Source organism: Papio anubis, chromosome 10 (genome assembly GCF_008728515.1).
Source record: "Papio anubis isolate 15944 chromosome 10, Panubis1.0, whole genome shotgun sequence".
NCBI classification, from domain to species: domain Eukaryota; kingdom Metazoa; phylum Chordata; class Mammalia; order Primates; family Cercopithecidae; genus Papio; species Papio anubis.
This window is the reverse complement of record NC_044985.1, coordinates 44,805,506-44,828,294: the sequence shown is the minus strand read 5'-3', so window position 1 is coordinate 44,828,294 and position 22,789 is coordinate 44,805,506. Positions and strand designations below refer to the sequence as shown.

Genomic DNA, 22,789 nt, shown 5'->3' with positions numbered 1-22,789 from the left:
CTTCCACAATCACCTGAAAAGGAGCCCATGAAATCAACTCTTCCTATGGGTGGCAATATTTTTAAAAAAACAACAAACAAAAACCTCAAATTTCATCCATTAATATATACCTGCATTTCTGTAATTATAGCTCTTCAGGACAATTTCTGAAAATATAACATTTTTGATGCAAAAGGCCCTAAAATTCCATGTACCAAGATAAAGAATAACTTTCAAAACCAGAACCACACACCTTTTGCTGTAATTCTTTCACTGCAGAATCTCTATCCATGCATGCCTGCCGGAAGGCTTCATATGCTTTATTGAGTTGCTCGCCAATGTTTTTATCCATTCCTCTTCGTCCTGTAGCATCACTATAAAGGATGGAGTAAATGACAGGTCTGCAAAATAATGAGAACAATTTAGATAATTACTAAGTTACATAAATCTCATTTTAAAAATGTACCTTAAAGATAGTTCTATAAGGTTTACCACAAACATTATAGCACCAAATACTAAACATAAGTCTCATTTAAAATCCTGACTAGAAATCTTATGAAACCTTAAGTTCTACAATTTTTAAATATTTTTATTCTAATGTTCAAGTGGGGTTCCAGTTCAGGAAGATGCTACTTTGAGAATAGTAATCTATAAACTTAACCTAAAAATGAGAAAATATAAAAGGCCATTTTAAATTCTTTATTATGGAAATGTACAATAGGATCAGCAATGTGGGAAGAGATTTCGTTTTACTAAACGGACTCTTATTCCCACTTACGAGGTGAATTCTTGCTACACTGAAATTAGAGCAAAATTAAATAGATAATAAATGTTTGTGGATGGAGTTCACACTGTTGTTATCACAGAGCAATTAAAATGTGTGAAAATGTTCTTATTTTAGCACAAAATCTAGGGAGAGTTGCTGTTGCATTGAACATTAAAAAAGAAAAATTACATCCCTTCAGTCCTACCCCCAATACCTATTAGTTTTCTAACTTCCCTGCTGTTTCTGAATACAGGTGATTTGCTCAGTGGAGGTAATTTGGTTTTATAATCTCAGTTTGCATAACATCTCTTAATGACATTCCTTTGCTCTGAGCAGAAGGCTAACTAATGACTCCGATTCTTCCTGTCCAACTGTAAAAACCACAACACAGGACCCTTCTGTTAATCCTCTAAAAGCCACAGACTAGACAAAGTTCTCTATCAGTTATATTGGGTACCAAATTATTTCATATTTCTGAAAATTCTTCAAAATTTCAGTCTCTAATCTGTCCTAATATCTTTTGTTACATCTTTAGGCACACTTTTAAAATTTTCACATTTTCAATTGAGATACAATTCATATAGTATAAAATCCACTATTTTAAAGTGTACTGTTTGGTATTTTTTAGAATATTCATTATGTTATGCAATCATCACCATCATCTAATTCTGGAACATTTTAATCACCCTCCTGAAAACAGTCCATACCTATTAAGTTAGTCCCAATCCTCCTCTTCCCCCATCTCCTGGTAACCATTAATCTTTTTTTTTTTTTGTCTCTATGAATTTGCCTATTTTTGACACTGCATATAAATGGAATAATACAATACACGCTTTTTGTGTCTGGCTTCTTTCAGAAAGAATAATGTTTCTGAGGTTCATCCATGATGTAGCATGTAACAGTACTTGACTCCTTTTTATGGCTAAATAATATTCCATTGTATGGATATGCAACATGTTGTTTATTCCTCAGTTGATGGACATTTGAGTTGTTTCCACCTTTTGGCTACTATGAATAAGGCTACTGTGCACATCTGTGTATACATTTTTGTGTGAACACGTTTTCAGTATTTTCAGATATACACCTAGAAGTGAAACTGCTGAGTCATATGGTAATTCTATGCTTAACTTTTTGAGGAACTGCCAGTTTCCACAGAAGCTGTACCATTCTACATTTCCACTAGCAATGTATAAGGGTTCCAATTTCTCCACATTCACACCAATACTTCTTATAGTCCATTTTAAAAATTACAGCCATCCTAGTGGGTGTGAAGGGGTACCCTATCAAGGTTTTGATTTGCAGTTCCCTAATGACGAGCATCTTTCCATGAGCTTATTGGCCATTTGTGTATCTCTGGCAATGTATCCATTCAAATCCTGTGTCCACTTGTAGTAAGTGGGTTATTTCTCCTTTTATTGTTAAATTTTAAAAGTTCTTTATATTTTCTAGAAACTAGACTGTTACCCAATACGATTTGTAAGTATTTTCTCCCATTCTGTAGATGTCTTTTTACTTCTTGATAGTGTCCTCTGACACACAATGTCTTTAATTTTAATACAGTCCAATTTACCTATTTTTTCTTTTGTTGTTTGTACTATTGGTGTCATATCTAAGGAACTGTTGCCTAATCCAGGGTCATGAAGATTTTCAACTGTTTCTTTTTAATAAGTTTATAATTTATATTAAAGTCTTTGATCCATAGTGAGTTAATGTTGTATAAGGTGTGAGGTAGGGGTCCAGATTCATTCTTTTGCATGAGGTTAGCCGATTGCCCTGGCACTATTTGTTGAAAGGGTTATTCTTTTCCCACTGAATAGCCTTGGCACCCTTGCCAAAAATCAACTGATCATAAATCACAATGTTCTTTTAAATACCCACATGCAAGTAATCTTTCAGCCAAAGTCTTTCATTTTAAGATACTAGATACATTTTAAGTAATTTACATTTAAGTAATTTACCTGGAATAAAAACAATTCCAGGGTTTTGGATAACAATGTCATTACTTTCTGAAAAACTGAAGAAATGGCAACTCTATGCATTCCACTTAGGAAGTTAGTTTCTACTGCTGTCTCTGATAGATGAAAAAGTTGAAATCTTGTTAGGATAATTAACATTGCTAGGATCTCTGCCCAGACATAGACAATATGGAAACATAAGCAATTAGCATTAATAAAAAGCACCATTTTGAATATTTTAGACACTGCTTCATTCAAAAACATACTAAGGCTACTTATAAAAAATACATGAGATTAAAAATATGCAAAGAGGAAAGAAAAAGTAAGTATAGGCAGTCACAGGGACTATAATATACTATAATATACTAATACAGAAGTTAGAGGTTTTAAGTAGCTAAGTGGCTAAGTTAAAAAGCCTTAAAAAGCTGCATGTCATGAAAAATTGTCAATGTAAACCACACCTGTACTTTTAGATCTGGGACAAATAAGAGCCTTGAACTGGAAATCCATCTAGTTCCTTGCTTTGTTCTATTACTGACTGACCCTTAGTTAAGGGCCACTAAATTTTTGGGGACCAAAGTTTCCTTTTCTTTAGTGAAAAAAGGTGTTTGGACTCAATTTCTAAGAAACTTCCTTGTTCTACAGTTCTTGAGTTTATGAGTTAAAAATGCATGTCTGTTCCATCAACAAGATGCATTCTTGTTTTTAAAAACGTAAATGCAGCACTAAAAATAGCTGCATCGTATGCAGGTAAATCATGTGGAGCCATCACTTCAGGTCCTTGCATTAGATTACACAAATGTCACTAAGAGAGGAGCTACTGAGTAAATTCCACACAGATGCGTCCTATTTCCTGAAATAAGAATGTATGCTGAAGAAATAAGTTCCAGGTTGACACAAATAAGTAAATGATACTTTTAATTCCTACTTCACAACCAAGAAGGGAATTAGGTGTTAGATCAGCAACACCGACCAGAGTAAAAGGAAAGTCTCTGGGACTCGGCTAATTAAAATGGACAGATTTCAAATATTAACATCCTGAACTTTAAAGCCACTTGTTTATTTATTTTTAGCATTTGTTAAGTATAAAATTAATTTAAGAGGCAGCTACATTTCAATTACATTTCAGTACCCCTTCCGCAATATTTGCCAGACTCCAGGAGAATGCTTTATATTTATAGTAAACATGCTCAAACCTAAATCTCATGGTTAAGCTCATTCTCCAAACCCAGGAGACTGCTACAGCAACCTCTCCCTTGAAAACACTCTTGTAGTTAGGGTTTCGCTTTATTTCTGGATTTGGTTTGCTGGTTTCCTTCCATTACATGAGAAAAAAATTCTGAAATCCCAGAAGGTAGCAGGGTTAGCTCAATGCAAATCACCATCCCAATCTTGTCCCCTGCAATTCTTCTGGAGCGTGGATACTCTCATCTACCCACTGTTGTCCCTCTAGCAGTAATTCCTTTTTTCCTACCCAGACCAGTGGTTCAGACAAGCAAAACTGAGGGCAGCAGGTTCTTGTCCCACCTATCCAGCCCAGTGATTGACCATGGTGTGCCTGTCCATGAAGAAATACCAGGAAAATCCCTGCTTCCTCTTTCATTGATCCCTTGGTTCAATAATGAAACTGTCCTGGAGTAGGAGAGGCAGCATGAGCAAGAAAGATAATTTTCCCTTCCTTTGGTAAAGCTTCCCAGCCCTAACAAAGCTTTGATTTTAATAAAATATATCCCATTACCCTTCAATTAGAACAAAGTATTTGCTGGCTTATTATGTGTAAAGCACCATATGGGGAACAGCAAGGGATTCAAATATAGTACTATCTTAAAGTTATGTTTCTTTCACAAAGTATTTTCACCAATTCTTCATTTCCTATTACATATTAATATTCCTGTTTGACTGATAAGGCTCAGAAGGCTTAAATGACTTATCTATAGCTATAAAGCTGTGTTATGAACTAGATTAAATCTTTAAAATTCTTAGTTCAAGGATTGTTCATTAAAGCCAGCTGCAAAGTGCTCTCCCAGGGTGTTATGGTTAATATGCTTATTTGATAAAATATTTTGTGCCAACTATGAGCAGAAGTGTGCTGGATACCACTGATGCCGTGAGAACAAAACAGACATGAAATCTCCTCCCATGAAGGTACCATTAACTGTAACTTGAAGCATACAGTAGGTGAATATCTTAAGATATCCAAAAGGCTATAGAGTTTGGAGAGGAAAGTTCATCTATTTATGAAGTTTAGGAAAGGCTTTGAGAGGTAGCTGGTATTTGAATAGGGTTTTGAAATATAGGTGGGAATGATCTTACCCATTCCTTTTATTTAATTATCAAACGGCAGTCATCCTTTTTCAAACAGGTTTCCCACTGCGATAAGGATGTTTTTAATATTAAATAACATCAATTCTTTACTAAAACAGGCCAGGATTATATGCATTTCTTATGCATTGCTCAGGTTGATTGTCCTGATCAGGACAACCATACAAACCTGAGACAATTCTTAAGCATAACAATGATGGTTACTATAAACATGACAGATCAGGCTAAAGCTTTTCCCATGATGCCTGAAAGCAAGTAGGGGTGGAAATGAAAGAAAAGGTAAGTTCTACAGCCTTGATTTTCTTTGTTATTAAGACAAAGAGTTTGGATAATAGAGTTTCCTTTAACTTTATAATTGTATAGCATTACCAAACTACACAGAGCACAAAAACTTTTGCTCATAAATGATATCATATATTTAAAAAGAGTAGGTGCTTTGTCTTAATTTATGTTACAAATTAAGCCTTGATTGCAAACCAGTTGCTAGGGCATTTCATTTCAGAATGGTGAGAAGCAAGGAGTAAAGTTATATAGAGTGTCCTGGAAGTAAAGAGATGATATGATACTATAAAAATATGTGATATGAAAAATATGTGATTACAAATAATACTGTGAAAATTACTGTGACTTTTGTTTATTCAATAACGTTTACATATTTCCTCCTAAACACTTTACTGAGTGAAAAAAAAATACAGGCTTTAAATTCAGACCCAAGATCTGCAATTTCCTAGCCATTTACTGAACTCTGAACATCAGTTTGCATATCATACATAGTTTGTAGGGTTACAATAAAAATTGAGACCATATATACAGTAAAAAGTAAAATTTAAGTGAGATCATATACAAAAGATGTTATTTGTTCCTCAATATCCATTCTCCCCTTCTCTTATAGTACTAATACTTCTGATTTTTAGCTCGTGTGGTCATGTGACTATGTGCTAGTCATTGGCAAATGGGTGTAACTTCCATAACAAGTTTTCCCTTTCACCTTTTTCTCTTTCCCAGTTGGATGGAATGTTATGGTGACAAGCCACCTAGAACACTGTGATGCAGGCAACACTTGTTTAACTACTGCTTTGTGGGTCTCTAAAGGAGGAACTAACTGAGCTGTATCCTGATTGGTACAATGTTCAAGACTGGTTCAGTGTTGAACACACAGTAGGCACTCCTTTTCTCCCTGGGAAACAGAAAAACAGTCATGGTCTTTGCCTTTTTCTCCAATTAAAGCTTATAATGGAGTGAGGCAGACACACATGAAAATAATTAGCCAAAAGGTCAATTACAAATGTTTAAAAAAAAAGGTCTGGGCACATCTTCATAGAGGTCTGGGTAGCACAGGTATAAGCATTTGTAGGACCTCACCCAATGGTTCACTAGAGATTTACGCATTTCATTCAAAGTTTTACCTAAAAAGAAGAAGAAAACTGTTAAGCAAAAGGTATAAACAAGATAAAGGCTCAATAGAAGGAAGAATTAAAATAAGAAGGATTGTGGAAGGCTTCACAGAGGATCTGACACTTAAAACAGCTCCCAAAAGATGAGAAGAGTTTCAACAAGTAGAGAATGAATGGGAAAAGTACATTCATTCTGAAAGAGCAGAGGCCCTGAGGAGTCGTTAGTATGGTGCATTTAGTGATGAGAGTGAGTATTCTGTTTATGCAAGTCTAGCATGTGTGCAGAGATGATACAGAGGTGAGGGTGCCAAAATGAGCTACAGTCAGGGTCAGCACATATGACTGTGCTGTACTACAAAAATCCTAGGGAAGACCATACGTAAAGACCATGATTGGAATGGCATCCCATAGAGCTGTAGAGTACACTGACCACATAAACCACATGCAGCAGACTCAGTTATGGCTAGACTATAGCAGACCTCAAATGTCACTCTAAGAAATTTAGTCCTTAACATGTTGACACAAGGAGTAATGAGAGGTTTTCAAGGAGATGATAGACATATTTTAGAAAGACAGAACAGATAACAACACAGACTACAAACTAGTGAGGGACACAAAGTGACGCTACACCACAGGCAACTATTGCTGTATTCCAGGTAAAAGATGAGGGCTTGAATTAGAGCGGGGGAAATAAAGATGAGTGGATTCAACAGACATTTCAAGAGTAGAATTAACAGGATTTGATGGCCGACTGGATGTGCACAATAGACAAGAGGGCAGCAATTCAGGTACCTGTGACTGCAAATCAGTTGGCCTGAAATGGGACCTCGGAATCTACATTCTAACTAGCACAGTGCCTCAGGTGATTTTGTTGCAGATGGTTCACCAGCCATTATTTTTCAAAACACCCAGCAGAAAGTGGTGATAGCCAGACATAAAGAGACAGAAACAAAATTTTCAGGAGAGGGAAGATACTGAATCCAATTTTGGACAACAGTGCTAGAAAAGACATCATAATAACGAGGAAAAAAGCAACAACTATATAATTATCTATAGGAAAAAATGAAGACTAACTATGCCTTCCCTATTGTTTGTATTCTTGAAGACTTGTTTTTAATGTCCCCTGATACTAGTGAAAGGACACAAAGATAGATGTGTACCCGCCCCCCCCGGCTACACCCTTTTGTTCTGCTCTCTAATCTTTGCACATACCAGAGATTTCGTAAGTTCTGGGAGTACCTGTTTTTCTGCACGTACCAGAGATTTTGTAAGTTCTGAGACAAGGTCACAAGATGTGTTTAAGTAAGATAAACTCTTGCTGCCATAAACCTGCTCTCCCGCCTCAAAGGTTGAACCGAAATATCAGAAATGGCGGGAACCAATCATAGTTAGCCAAATCGCCTTGTTCAAACACTAGCCAATCATATATCTGATTTGTATAATAACTCTATGCCCACTTTTCTTAGACTATATAACACTGCTCGGAGCTCAGTGGGGGAGCTCTCCTGCCCGTCTCGTTTCGCGAGCGAGGGAGAGTTCCAGGTTCGAACCTGTAATAAAGATCCTTGCTGCTTAGCTTTGACTCTGGACTCTGGTGGTCTTCTTCGGGGAATAAACGGTCTGGGCATAACACTAGTACATCCTTGGATGGCCAATTAGGCCAAAATCGTTTTATCAAAAAAAAAAAAAAGAAAAAAACTACATTTTTGAAAAGAAAACAATAGAGAAAAGCAATACGCATTATTGCACCACCTTATACCACAAGATGTACATGTTTTTCCTATCAAATATAAACCAAAAAAGAGGACAGGCCCACTTATTATTTATTTGAAGGAGGTCAGAAGGAAAACTAGAAAATGCATAAAATAGTGTATGACACTTTATGTCTGTTATTTTATGTAAAAATACTATTAATAAAAGATGTAGAAATGTTATCTAACACTCTGCTTTGTTAACCTTTATGCGCTGTTAAATAACAGGAAAAACAACTCTGGCAGAGTATTTGAACGCAAGATTTTCCTTAAGTATCTTCTACTCTACCAGATTTATAAATAAATAATAAGGTAGTACTAATGATTTTTCAAAAGAGTGGTAGAGTTTGTATCTATCTTCTGGTCTTAAACAGAAAAGTTTGAAAAAAAATATTTTCAGTAATCTCAAAAAAGTCCCCCAAAACACAAGACAATAATGTAAGAGAAGTCACAGGCTGCACAAGATTCATAAATGGTAAAGTTGTTTTGAAAGAGAAGTAGTTAAAATCTTATGAGTTAATGGGTTGGCTGCCCCTCCATTATCCCTGAGTCATTACTGTATCAGAAAAAAACACTATGGAGGAAGAGAGCTTTTCTATGAAAAAAGAGTTGAAATTTCAAGAGATAGAGGACCTTTTCACAAAAGGGCCTAATTTCTCTTTAAATCACCATTTAAAATAGCTGAGCAGCCATTTAGCCTTGAGAACATTACCAATGATAAATAGGAACAGGCAAAAACCTACATAATTATAAAGCTTTACTCTGTGCTCTTAACCACTGGCACAGGACTCTACAGCTCTTCATATCCCTTGTTTTTAATTACCCTGAGGACACCTACAGGCTGTTGGATTTGCAAGTCACAACTTGTTTTATTAGAAGTAATTGTGAGAACTCGAATAAAAAATAAATAAGGTTTCAGAGATTTCCAGATCTCCATTTTCAGTTATTCCGAAGATGTTTAGGGTATGACTTTAATATATTAGCTTAAAACCAGATCTAATATTTTTAATCCAGTACCATGCAACAAGTTCTCTCCTTCAGACTGTTGAATATTCCTAAAGAGAGGCCTACAAAAATCTCTGGGCAGCCCAACAGACCAACATTTCAAACTTGCATCTGTGCCAAAATTACCCAACTTTCTACCCTTTTCAAGGCCACACCAGTTTACCTCAAATATGAATATTCAGACCTAGTAAATCTTAACACTTGCTGTGCCACCCTACTGTGGGGAAGCAATAGTTGATTAGAAACTCAGATTTGCTGTTTCACTTCCTTTTGTCTCTGGAAAAAAATAAAAGACACTATAAAATAAAGATTGCAAACCAAATTTTTAACTAGACCACATCTTGTGTAAAATGTACTAATTTCTCTGTTAAGGCAATTTAGATTAGATTCTCTAAATTAAAAAGCCTAGTCAACTGAAGATAAAAATCAGAGTTGAAGTACACAATACATGTCCAGTCTAGACAGGCTTGGTGATGGGAGAGAGTAAACAAGTCATTTAACCTTTCTATGGACCTCTGTTCCCCCATCTCTCCCAATTTAGAATCTTGGGGTAGAGTCAGGTTATAGAACATTGGTTCACAACCTGTCAGCACATTAGAATCATCCATGGTGGTTTTAAAAAATACATTACCAAACCCTGTCCAAGACTCCTGGATCTAATTTTATACAGGGGGGAGACGTAAGATAAATTTAAAATTACTGCCATAGCGGTTCAAGTCACAGTTTGGAAAGCACTATAAAACACTACACAAATATGCACCAACGAAGGGAAACAGGCTTTCATAAAGTTGTCTTTTTTCCCATAGTGATCTGCTTTTTTAATTATTCTATAAGAAGTATATAGAATTTAGGAACAAAAATAGCAGTTGCTAAGGTAGAAGACTTTCTCAAATAAATAAATAAATAACGGTATTTTGATACTTTGGCAGATGGCCCAGAGCAACAGCACTTTATTGATCTTGGTTCCATAAAACTTCCACAACTCATCAACTTGTATGACAAATGTTTTCTCTATTAATGGCATTTGCACTGAAGTTCTTGTTGAGAAATTTGACTGACCATAGCCCATCTCCCACTAAGTAGCAATGACACTTTTAACTTGATGTTCCCCCTATCAATACTCTAATCATCCTAATTCTATTTAAATTCTCAAACTATCTATAGATAGTTGAGAGACAAGATAGATCTCAAAGACATGCCTTTAATTCAAAGAGGTACAAAGAGTCATGGATCAGAAGGACAATCTCAGTCTTCTGTTTGAATGGCAATCATCCCAACAATGAAGAAGGTGGTTCCCTATTTGATCATAGGAAGCACTGGGGTTGGGGTAGGAACAAATATCTATTTGCAGGTGCTTTACATAAAACTACCCCATTTTTAATCTTCCCTCTGCAGAAGCATATATTGTCTGCCCTTTACAGAGGAGGAAACTGAACTTCAAAACTGAGCTTCAAAAGGGTAAATAAGTTGCATAAGACACAGAATTAGAAAATAGAAGAACCAGATAAATCTAGGTCTCTGTTGCTACAGCACAATTTCTAGCTCACTCCTCTCTAATTTAGTTTTTATTTTATTTTATTTTATTTTTTTTTTTGAGTCGGAGTCTCGCTCTGTTGCCCACGCTGGAGTGCAGTGGCACAATCTCGGCTCACTGCAAGCTCCGCCTCCCGGGTTCACACCATTCTCCTGCCTCAGCCTCCTGAGTAGCTGGGACTACAGGCGCCCGCCACCGCGCCCGGCTAATTTTTTGTATTTTTAGTAGAAACGGGGTTTCACCGTGGTCTCGATCTCCTGACCTTGTGATCCGCCCGCCTCGGCCTCCCAAAGTGCTGGGATTACAGGCGTGAGCCACCGCGCCCGGCAGTTTTTATTTTAATCAGAGCTATACATACCTATATCTTAATGAGTTGAGCAGTTCTACAAGAAAAACGGTAGTTCTCTGCTTTCCCCTCCCCATTTCCTGCTTCACCTTGGCAACAATTCTTTTGACTAATTCTTTTTTGTATTTATCTCTGTATCTCTAAATAACAGGTAATATGGCCACCACTGATTTTTCAGTTTTTGTCTCCCCATCATGGAAAATTAGGATTCAGCTCTCTTTAAACATTCCCTACCTCCTATTCTCCCCATTTCCCCAATACAGTTATATCTAATTTTTCATTAGATTAGCATTCAGCTTTTACTTTCTTATTACTATGTAATGCTATTCACTGCTGAACAATATAATATACCATGGATGCTTTTCCTTTCCTGAAAATTTTTTTCCCTGAAAATTTTTGTTTGCTTTGTTTCCTATTATCACTAATACAACTCCTCAACACATTGAGACACTTCAGGTATTCTATCTCTTTAGAGGAATCACTCTGTAAGCTTTCTGGTTTGCTCCAATCTAGACTAGTTGCTCTCTATGCCTGATGGAAAGCCTTCATCTTGGGACCTTCTTAACCTTGAATTTGGAGATATCCTTTGTCCATCTCTTTCTCTAATTGAATCCCTCATTTTCGGTCTCCTAAATCTTTTCTTGTTTTATATCCCCATGTGGTGACGCAAATCTTCTAGCAGCTTCCTAAGAAAGTGTTTGAGAAGTAAATTTTTTGAGGCTTTGCATAACTAAAATATCTTTACCCTCTGACTTAACTGATAGTTTGGCTAGATTAAGAGTTCTAGGTTGGAAGTAATTTTTCCTCAGAATTCTGAAAGCTTTGCTATGCTATCTTCTAGCTTCTGTTTATTTTTGTTGAGGATTAGATCCATTTTGATTCCTGATCTTGTATAATTCTCACTCTGTTGCTCAAGGCTGGAGTGCAATGGCGCGATCTCGGCTCACTGCAACCTCCACCTCTAGGATTCAAGCGATTCTTGTGCCTCAGCCTCCCTAGTAGCTGGGATTACAGGCGCGTGCCACCACACCCAGCTAATTTTTGTATTTTTAGTAGATGGGTTTTCACCATGTTAGCCAGGCTGGTCTTGAACTCCCAGCCTCAGGTTATCTGCCTGCCTTGGCCTCCCAAAGTGCTTGGGTTACAGGCATGAGCCACCGTGCCTAGCCTTAACTGATTTTTTTTCTCTTTGAAAAATATTAGGATTTTCTCTTTGTCCCTAGGATTCTGAAATTTCAGGATCATACCTGGCCATGGACTATATCATAGCAATAGGTGCTTGGTGGGCCCTTTCAACCTGGAAATTCCCCCTTCAGTTCTTGGAAATTTTCTTGAAAATTTTTTGGGGCAATTTCTTTCCTTTTGTATTCCTGTCTGGGACTTCTATCTGGGTATTGAATCTTCTGTACTGGTTCTCTAATTCTCCTTATTCCTCCACCCCTCTTAAAATGAACTTCCCTCCTTATTTCACAGTGAGAAATAAAAACTTTTAATGTGAGGAGTGCAACCCCCTTTTAATTATCAGGCCTAGAGAGGCACTGAAATGTGAGTGTGGGACAGCAGTCACACATCACTCTCCCCTGTGAACTAAATGACCCTCTTGAAGCTACCTACTATGTGATGACAAGTAGCCATAAAATGCCATACATTAGATACCAAAACTCATACCATATAGTTCAACAATGTATAATCACTAATCAATGTTATTTCTGTAAACCAGTGAGAATTCCTATCAAATAACTTAGCATCAGCCCATTCCTTGTCCTCTTTTGCCTTTAAGAACCTGGTTGCAACAAGGGCCGAATGGAGCACTCCCCAAGGCAACCTGGAAGTGTGTCCAAGGCAGCTGTCCTCAACCTTTACCCGAATAAACTCCCTATATTAATTTTGCCTCAGTTTCTTTAGTCTGACAATAGATACAATATCTTAAGTCTGTTGTCCTTGGCAGCCATTATTATGCTGTCAAATGACAGCTAACCAATCCTGGATAAAAAAAGTAGTAATCAAGGGTAAGAAAGTAGTAATCAAGGGTAAGTAATGGTGCTTCTGGAGCTGCACTGAGGCTGAAAGTGTATGATCCAAATGATGTTCCACCTCTAACTGCCTGTTCAACCAGAACATCTGAGCTTTGATCAGTTATGTATATATACATTGGGATTCCACGTTTGAAGAGAATCAAAGGCTTAAAGGTAGTATTTTCGCCATCTTGGCCCCAGGATGATTAGTAATTCTTTAGTAAGGTCTACTTTTTTTTGTAGGTGGTAGAGACAAGTGTGAGTAATTTGGGAGGCAGGCAAGGCCCCTCTGCTGGGTTTCCCCGACTGCTGAGCCTATTCTGTTTCTGGGTAAATGTTCTGCCAGAGTTCACACTTGTGGTGAGAGACCAACTCAAATCTAAAGCAGTTTCAGGATGGGGAAAGGAAATCACCTTGAGTAACTGCTACCCCTTCTACTTTGCCCTAGAAAAGAAAGACACCAGCCTTTCCCAACCCCTTGGGCTATGAATAAGAGTTCATATTCTGTTTCAGAAAAGTTGCCACTGTAGCATATAAAGAGGTGAATCAGTGAATGAAAGATACATTCTGTGTTTTTGTTTTGTTTGGCTTTTTGTTTTTTTGAGACAGAGCTTCACTCTGTCCCCCCAGGCTAGAGTATGATAGCCCACTGCAGCTTGGACTCCTCGCCTCAAGCAACCCTTCTACCTCAGCCTTCCGAGTACTTGAGACTATAGGCGTCAAGCCACTGTGCCCCACTACATGCTGTCTTTTCTGTATCTTAGTTGTATGTTTGCCTCCTCACTCACAAAACACATCAGGAGTAAAAAGCAAAAAAATCAGTCAACAACACGGCATATACACATAAACAAGACATCTTCTCTTTTGGATGGTTAGGAAGATTAACTTTAAAGACACTCAAAAATATTAAGTGTGTTTTCCTTACCTGAAGAAAGGAAATGGAAGAGAACTGTCACTACTCACAGTTACTTACGATCATTTTCCACTTTTAAGGAGTTATATAACATGAGCAGCTAATTCCCCAACTAACTTCCTGCATTTCTATTCTCCTTCCACGTTGTAAACTTTGGTCATGAATATACTCATAGCATACTGTACTACACTGTTTCTGTGCTCCATCCAGGCAGCTGACATAATAGAAACCTTAAATGTCATAAATCCAGCAGTGTTAGAATTTGAATTTTGTATTTTTCCATAAGCTGGCAGGCTAAATGCAACAGGATAAACAAGACAATCTCACCGGTTAAACCCAAAGCTCCCCAGTACACGTTCTCCATTTTGCTGGATGTTAGAACTTGGTGAAATTTTCTATGTGATCTTGCAAGAGCAAAAAGATTTCACTGTCAAAGACCACACCCATGAGTCTCAGTTTTGCCTTACTTCCTTTTTTTCTCCAGTAATACTTCTTTCTCTGAGACTATTTATCAAATGTTATGGGTTTAAGTGCACAACTAAACAGTGTAACACCAAAAGGGAAAGTAGGCATGTGATGTTCTCCTCTGAGGTGAACATAGACATGGCACTGCTCAGTGGGCTATACTCAACTGAGTAATCTTAAAGGGGTGTCCTCTCCTCTGAGTAGGAGCAATGTTAGAATCTAAAGATGGGGGAGGAAGGATATACAATTTTAAAATAGTTAATATTAAAAATCTATTACATAAGTCATATAAAGAAGGACTGTGCATAATATTCACAGATGAGGGAACTAGAAGAGAAAGTCTGTAGTCAGTAAGGTGTAGAGGAGGAGTAGGACTGTATGGGAAGGAACACGTATTACAATCCTTTAGGATTTGCGAGATTTTAATGTTTATCAGAAAGGAAATATGGATTTTTAAAGGTTGAGAAACAACAATATAAGGGGAAAGGCATTTCTACTTTTGGAATTCCAAATACTTGAGGTTATGAAATCACATTCCAGTAAATGCCACATGATAAATGGTTATGAATAGTAAAACCACTTAAATCTCTCACAGTAACAGTTGATTTGCTGATTCCAAAAATCTTTCTTCAAGCAATAAAAAAAAAAAATCTTTTATTTTGAAAGAATCTAAGTCTCTAACTTCTGTCCCTTATAGCAAGTCACTCTCTAGCAAAATTATTATCTGATTGGGTTGTTTTGCTGTTCAGTAGAACAATTCTCCATACTTCATTCTACTGCAAATATTTCAAAGACTCCCATAACTTCAACTTGCTAAGTAACCATTAAAATGGAACTCATATTAATTTTCTTTGTCTACTCAATTTCCAGTAATTCCTTACTGCAATGACTTAAAATACTTTAATTTCAATGTTAGCAACCTATCTTCAGTAGACCCTTCTTTTTGCAAAGAAAAAGTATTGGTGTTAAATAAAAGCTATTATAGATCACTAGTAATCAAACTGTTTACTCTCATAACTTACTACTAATAATTACCATTTATAGAGAATATATCTCTGAAGGTAAAAAGTTACAGTCCAGGAAATTTTCCATGAGACAAACAATTGCCATCGTTTACTTCCCAAACTCTTTTCCTTAAGAAAAATAAGTCCCTTTAAAAATGTTTTTCTTGGTTGCACAGCAATGTGAATGCACTTAACATTATTGAACCATATACTTTAAAAAGGTTAAGATGGTAAATTTTAAGTTGTGTGAATTTTACCACAATTTAAAAAGCTTTTACAGATTAGGAATTGGAAAATGTGACACATGTACTACATAGGTCCCAAAGGCTGTTTTCAGTTGCACAGGGCTTGGTACCAGTTAACCCTCAACTTATTTGAACAGTGGCCAAATACTGCACTTAGTTCAAAAGACTTCGAAAATTAATTAACCACTCACTGAAAAGGTAGTTCATTTCATATTCTGTTATCCCCTCCTGAAGGTAAACATAATCTTGGTTCTGAACTATAAAGATATTTTTGTTACATATCTAAATAATAGCCTCCTCTTTCCCTGTATTTATGATTCAAAACCATGGCAGCAAGCATAGGAGATAGCAGGTGGGAAATGGCAGCCACAGCACAAATCCTACAGGAAATAGAAACTAAAACTAGGCTTTACATAACTGAACACAAACGAACTTCAATTAAACAGTAATATTTTATGCTTATAAGGTGTTAGAAAACAAAAAGGATAAATAGTAACAGTCAATCAGCTAATGCATAGCATCGAAATAGCAAAGCTTTATGTCAACAGGCTATTTTTATTTACCATTTGCTTTTGGACAACGGGTATGGTTTTAAAAAACATGCAGTCTTTCTTCATCATAGGGCAAGTCCCCAATTATTTTTGCTATAAGAGCCCATAAATGGAAATATAATACCCAAGCATTCACATAATGCCTCCATCCTACTGTAAATAACACTTGAGTGTCTGTAGGTATCCTCCACAGTTCACAGATGCAAACTGCTAAATTACATTACCTGTCTCAGGTCATATTCTCGAAGGTGATCAAAAAGCATTTGCAATAATCATTTATAAAAGTCTATCAAAGATTACTTACACTATTATCTATGTATTAACAGTAAACCATTAGTCAAGTAAAAAGGTGGGCTTTTGTTAGATGACAGCACTGCTCCATGTGCGGGCACATACCATGCACATACCTGAACCGTGCTAATGTTTTTCACTTCATGTTAAATAAGTATAAGCATGTTAAGCTTGTATATTTTTTCACCCACTCATTTTGAAACCCTCTGTAGGATTTGGCTACAGTAAAATGTCAGCTTGGTTATTACCTTTAAAGTAAGAAATTTCCCGGCAAAATTGGGAAACTAATGACAACAAAGTGAAACTGATACTTCACCAGTTGAGTTTCACTCTTGGTTTCTTTCAGGGCATAGACAAAACTTGCCCATGTAGAAGCAATACCCTTGCTTCTGTAACATAACTGGAGAAGGGAAGAGAAAGAACAGCAAGACATTTTACTTAACAGCCTCAGCCTACCTACAGCATTTTTCCTTGCCCATGAAAAAAAAGTTGTGTGTAGGGGGGAAATAACCAGCATCAGTACAGCAGGTGCTCTTAGTTCTTGACATTACTGGTGTCCCAGACTCTTTCATTCAATTGTATTTACACAAAGGAGTTTTTGTTTGTTCTGAACCATTTTGCTGAGGATTGTTGCTGTCTTAAGAACAATATCAGACCCAGATGGTTTCATGAGTGAATTCTTTCAGATCTTCAAAGAACAGAGTTCTTAGGCTATTTAAACTACATCAGAGCAGAGGAAGAGGAACTCTGCCCAGTTCTTTTTAGGAACCAGCACAACCTTGGTATCAAAACCTAGCAAAAGTAACAGAAAAAGGTGACTATGAAATGAATCTCAATTATTGATTTTAAATAAAAATGTTACAAAAGGAACCAATAAATACTTAAATATTATACCATGACCATGTGTAAGATTGGTTCACAAACCGGGAATATACTAAAATAATTCACTATCCTATTAGGTCAAAGATGAAAAGTACTTATAAAAGGTTATGATGGATGTCAAAAAGTCATTTGACAAAATCCAACTTCCATTCCTGATAAAAATGTTAAGAAGTAATGAAGAGACATTATCTTAACACAACAAGAAATATATATACACACCAAATGAACACCCAATATCTATTATTTAAAATTGTTCTCAAAGTGCTATCTAATACAATAGACACTCCCCAATCCCCAGTTGCAAAAATGACTTTGGATACAATCCAAACACTTCTCTGTAAAAATCATGAGCTAGAAATATTAAAGGAAACTTCCCTAATAGAATTTATTAGAAATTAATAGTAACTTCATATTTAATGATGACATAGTAAAAAATCCCCAAACTAAGAAGATAAAGGATGGTCAGAACCACTGTTATTATTTACCACTATTCTGGGGAAGCCAGCAATTCACTAAAGCAAAGAAAGAAAGATATAAGATAATTATAATTAGATGATTGTTTTCCTAGAAAATTCAAGTGAAACAATTTATTAAAACTAATAAATTTAGAAAGTTGGCCAGATACATAAACACTCATCTACATACCAGTCACAAAATATAAGAAAATGGTTAAATCCCCAACAGAGTATTTTAATGAAGGATGAACAGTTTATGTTAAATTTTATCTCAAAGATAATGCAATTACATTCAAGAAAATTTTGAAAAGGAAAAATGAAGAGGGACCTGTCCTATGAATTACTAGAAAATGTAGTATCAAAGCAGATTGGTATTTTTAAAGGAAGAGACAAAAAGATCAAAGCAACAGATGAGTCTAAAGAAAAGATGCATGCACACATAAGAATTTACTGTATTAAGGAGGTATTTCTAGTCAGTCGGGAGAGAAATGATTTCAACAAATGATTTCAGGAAAAATAGCTGCCCAGTCACAAAAACAAAGAAAAAAAAATCCTTATCTTAGTATACAAAAATCATTTTCGGATGTTTTAATGAGTAAATCATAAAAAGAGAATTAACAGGCAATATAGGAGAAGATTTTAAGAATTTTTGACTGGGGACTACCTTCTCACTTGAGACAAAAAGCCTGCGCATTTTAAACCAAAGCATTGATAATTCTTGAAAATATTTGCCATATATTTCACAAAGAATTAATGAAATCTGTATTCTAATGATAAATAGATAATTTTGAAGAATATTGGGCAAGATATACGGACAGGACATAGTAAGTGATAGTTAATTATAATTTGGTACATCTACACAATGCAATACCACGCCAACATTACAATAAAATAGAGCTACATATGGCAAGACTTTCACCATATATATATATATTTAATCTGAAACAGATTATAGAACAGTATGCATAATCTCATTTTCATAAGAAAGCAAAATAACATGATTATGCACATACAGGAAAGATGTGGAAGGCTTGGATTACAATTGGGGAGAGGACTGAGAAGGGTTTCACTTCCTGCTTTACACAAAGTTGTATTATTTGAGGATCCCTCTTCTCTCAAATGAGGACACAATAATTTTTAACATAATACACTGCTTGCTTCTCTGCTACCTCTCGTTTGTGTATTCCAACCGCGGTAAGGAGGCAGGTCATTTCCTTTTCCTTCAATTTCACGTGGCTTCTTCACTTCCTTTACTACCATCTCTCCCTTATTATAACTTGTCAAAAGCATGTCCTGTGAGGTGAGATAAACACCACTTTACATAGCAAGGCTGCTTTACTTTTGCTCGTTATAGCATAATAAAAGCACAGCTCTTCTCTGATTATCCTCCCCCTCTTTCTACTTCTTGACAAGCACAGCTTTTTTGCCTGTAACTCGTTGCTAGTCAGTTTATACTGGCGTGGGGACTCTACCTAATGCCTGGGTTCCCACTGTGGGCGGAGTTGGCTTCCCTTCTTCTTGCCTTGACCACCCACTCCCTCCGTGACCCTCTGGGAAGTTACCCAACTTCTCATTGACCAGGCTATGATGACACCCCACAGGAAGGCAAAGGGGAATTGTGCAACCACCTTGGGAAAACAACAGAAAGAACCAATTAAGTTTTCGAAAGAATACTACTTGATTCTAGGAGGCAGTCCCTCTCTCGAAGGGAAGTCAGGGATGTTCCTGGCGGGTCCACTGCTCACCTCGACACCGCAGGCCCTGCCACCCCCATTTCCCGGGCAAAGCAGCCGGGACGAGTCCCTACCCTGAAGCCGCTGGGGCAGGGGCCGACGATGCTATGCTGACATCGCGGGCCCGGAAACCCCCGCCAAGGAGTCCGCTCCGGGGGAAGAACTCGCGTGGTTTCTCCCGCAAAAAATCCCTCCCCAAACTGCAAATTGTTTTGTCTCTGCTGCTCCTCGGCTTCTCTCCCTGCGGCGCCCCTACTGTCAGCGCGTCCCTCTCGCTTACGCAGACAAATTCTCCGACGCGGTGCTTGATGGATTCGGACACACCATTTCACAAAGTTTCTTACTCACACAGTTCACGGTTTCGGCTACGCTTCCCTCTCCCGTCAGGTCGCCGGCGCCTGGCCGAGTGACTCCAACCGGAAGTTGCTTTTTGTTCCAGTTCAGAGGGCAGTGCCTGAGCGCGGAGCCATTAACTCCTCACCTTCCACCCGACAAGGCCAGGGCCCTTCCGCCCTGCCCTGCCCTGCCCAGCCCAGGGCTATTCTTCCCCCTCCCCCCCCCCCCCCCCCCCCCCCCCCCACCCCCCCCCCCCCTTAGAAAAAAAAAAAAAAAAAAGCGTCAGCCGCGGAAAGGAATCCTATGTCAAGTGTAAAGGTCACTTGCGGGTCTTTGCTGGATTTTTTTGCCAAACGATAAATAACCGGTAAATAAATAACCACTAAATAAATAACATCACCCTATATATGAGTTAGAGTACACAAGAATCACCTGAGAAACAAAATGTAGTTTCGCCAACCGACTCCTACAGTTTTCATTTCAGAGCAACTGGGGTGAAGCCCAGGAACCTGCATTTTCAACAGATCCTCGTAAATGTATGTAATTAAAGGTGGTTAAAGTCCACACTCTGAGAAACACTACATTTACACATACCTATTTGGTTTCTCCCCAACTAGTAGTATTTTTCGCTAAATTGTTAAAGAATGACTGCAAATGGAGGTGGAACTTCATTAGAAAAATCCCCATGAATTAAGACTTCCCCATTATTCCAATTCCTAGCCATGCATGAATATTCTCTAAGATTCAAATCTTAGATACCGCAAGCAAGATATCTTTTCCCTTTAGGGCAAGAGGATGAGGTTCTGGCTGCCCCAATTTCTCCCTGTAGTTCTGAATCATGGATGTTTACACATCTTTCCTTAGGCCAGTAGGTCCAAGGATTTAAAAACCTGCCAAGGTGCAGTGCATTCTGTCTAGCTATCTTGAATGTTGCTGTATACTTTTAAAAGTCAAAGTCTAAATATATTTGAAACAATCTTTTTAACAAACAGAAACTTCTTATATATAACGTTTTTACTAGTTGAATAGTTTTCTTGTAATAAGTAAGTGAGTTAAACATGACAATACGGTACTGCTTTAAAAATTATTTAAACCTTTTTTGAGAGCAGTTTTAGATTCACAGCAAAATGGGAAGGAATGTCCAGAGATTTTCCATATACTTTCTGACCCCACACAAGCATAGCCCTTCCCCATTATCAACATCCCTCACCCCAGTGTGATGGAAAAAGCTGTTATAAATATCTGTGTGCAGGTTTTTTTGTGCGGACATAAGTTTTCATCTCCTTTGGATAAATACCAAGTAGTATGATTGCTGGATCATAAGGTAAGAGAATGTTTAGTTTTGTAAGCAATTGCCAAACTGTCTTCCAAAGTGGCTACCATTTTGCATTCCCACCGGGAATGAATAAGAGTTCCCGTTGCTCCAAATCCTTGCCAGCATTTGGTGTTGTAAGTGTTCTGGATTTGGGCCATTCTAATAGATGTGTGTGGTATTTCATTGTTGTTTTAATTTGCATTTCCCTGATGACATATGATGTGGAGGATCTTTTCATATGGCTATTTTTTTACCATCTGGTTATCTTCTTTGGGGAGGTAAAGGCCTTTGGCCCATTTTTTAATCAGGTTGTTTTCCAAATGTTGAGTTTTAAGTGTTTTTGTATTTTTTGATAACAGTCCTTTATCAGATATGTCTTTTGCAAAAATTTTCTCCTTGTTTGTGGCTTGTCTTTTTACTCTCTTGACAATATCTTTTGCAAAGCAGAAATTCTTAATTTTGATGAAGTCCAGTTTATTCAGCACTCCTTGAGTGAATTAAATAAGCTGGTTTGAAGATTTCTGATTGAAATAGTGGAATTTAGTAATATACTCAGAATCTAAAGCTGAATGCATAGGCATTTTGAAATATGGAGGTGCTAAAAACTTTGAATAAGGAAATAAGCTAGATATACACATTTCTTAAATATATGTTTTTCTCTTTCCACTTCCATGATGTTGTAGTCTTGAAGAGAAGTGGCTGCATAATTCCCCTATATGTGAAATATGCATAAATGCTGGTAGAATTACTTTCTAAACAATGCTAAAATGGTATCAAACATTTTCCTTTTCCTATAATGATGATTTTTTAAGAATTCACATACAATATGTTTTATGAAGGTTAGAAATTAAGTTGAGATATTTATTTGAGGAATAATCTTTTAAAATAATGACATAATTTTATTACAATTTTCCTTCACTCATATTATTATATACCTCAAGTTAGTGAGCAGTGATGTGGCATTGGAGGTTGGGTATGGTTGCATGAAAATGGGGAACTGGCCGGGTGTGGTGCTCACACATATAATCCTAACACTTTGGGAGGCCAAGGGCAGAGGATCACTTGAGCTCAGGAATTTCAGACCAGCCTGGGCAACATAGTGAGACCACATCTCTATTTAATAATAATAATCATAATTAATTAATTATTAAAATAAAATGGAGGAATTGAAGGCCTTTGAAAGATATTTTAGAACCTGGATGGGCGCAGTGGCTCACACCTGTCATCCCAGCACTTCGGGAGGCCAAGGCGGGCTGATCACTTGAGGTCAGGAGTTTGGGACCAGCCTGGCCAACATGGTGAAAAACGGTTTCTGCTAAAAATACAAAAATTAGCCAGGTGTGGTGGTGCACACCTGTAATCCCAGCTATACAGGAGGCTGAGGCAGGCAGATCACTTGAACCCAGAAGGCAGAGATTTCAGTGAGCCAAGATCATGCCACTGCACTGCAGCCTGGGCAACAGAGAGAGACTGTGTCTCAAAAATATTTTGAATCCTAGTTTTAAAACTGCTTAATAATTTATTGAGGATTC

General features: G+C 37.2%; 1 protein-coding gene across 5 annotated transcripts in view; it reads right to left on the bottom strand.

The window, feature by feature from the left end:
* Positions 1-22,789, bottom strand: part of TANK (TRAF family member associated NFKB activator) — a 105,464-nt gene that overhangs the window by 56,480 nt on the left and 26,195 nt on the right. The window contains exons 1-3 of one of the 5 annotated variants that reach the window (XM_031651306.1): positions 19,955-20,131; positions 19,043-19,166; positions 233-380 (exon numbers count right to left, since the gene is read on the bottom strand). In XM_031651306.1, the coding sequence (XP_031507166.1) occupies positions 233-331 (99 nt within the window). In that variant the 5' untranslated portion in view covers positions 332-380; positions 19,043-19,166; positions 19,955-20,131. Of the gene's footprint in view, positions 1-232; positions 381-19,042; positions 19,167-19,886; positions 19,906-19,954; positions 20,147-22,789 lie in introns of those variants that run through there. The other 4 variants (XM_021923660.2, XM_021923662.2, XM_017946576.2 and 1 more) reach the window with 4 other exon arrangements.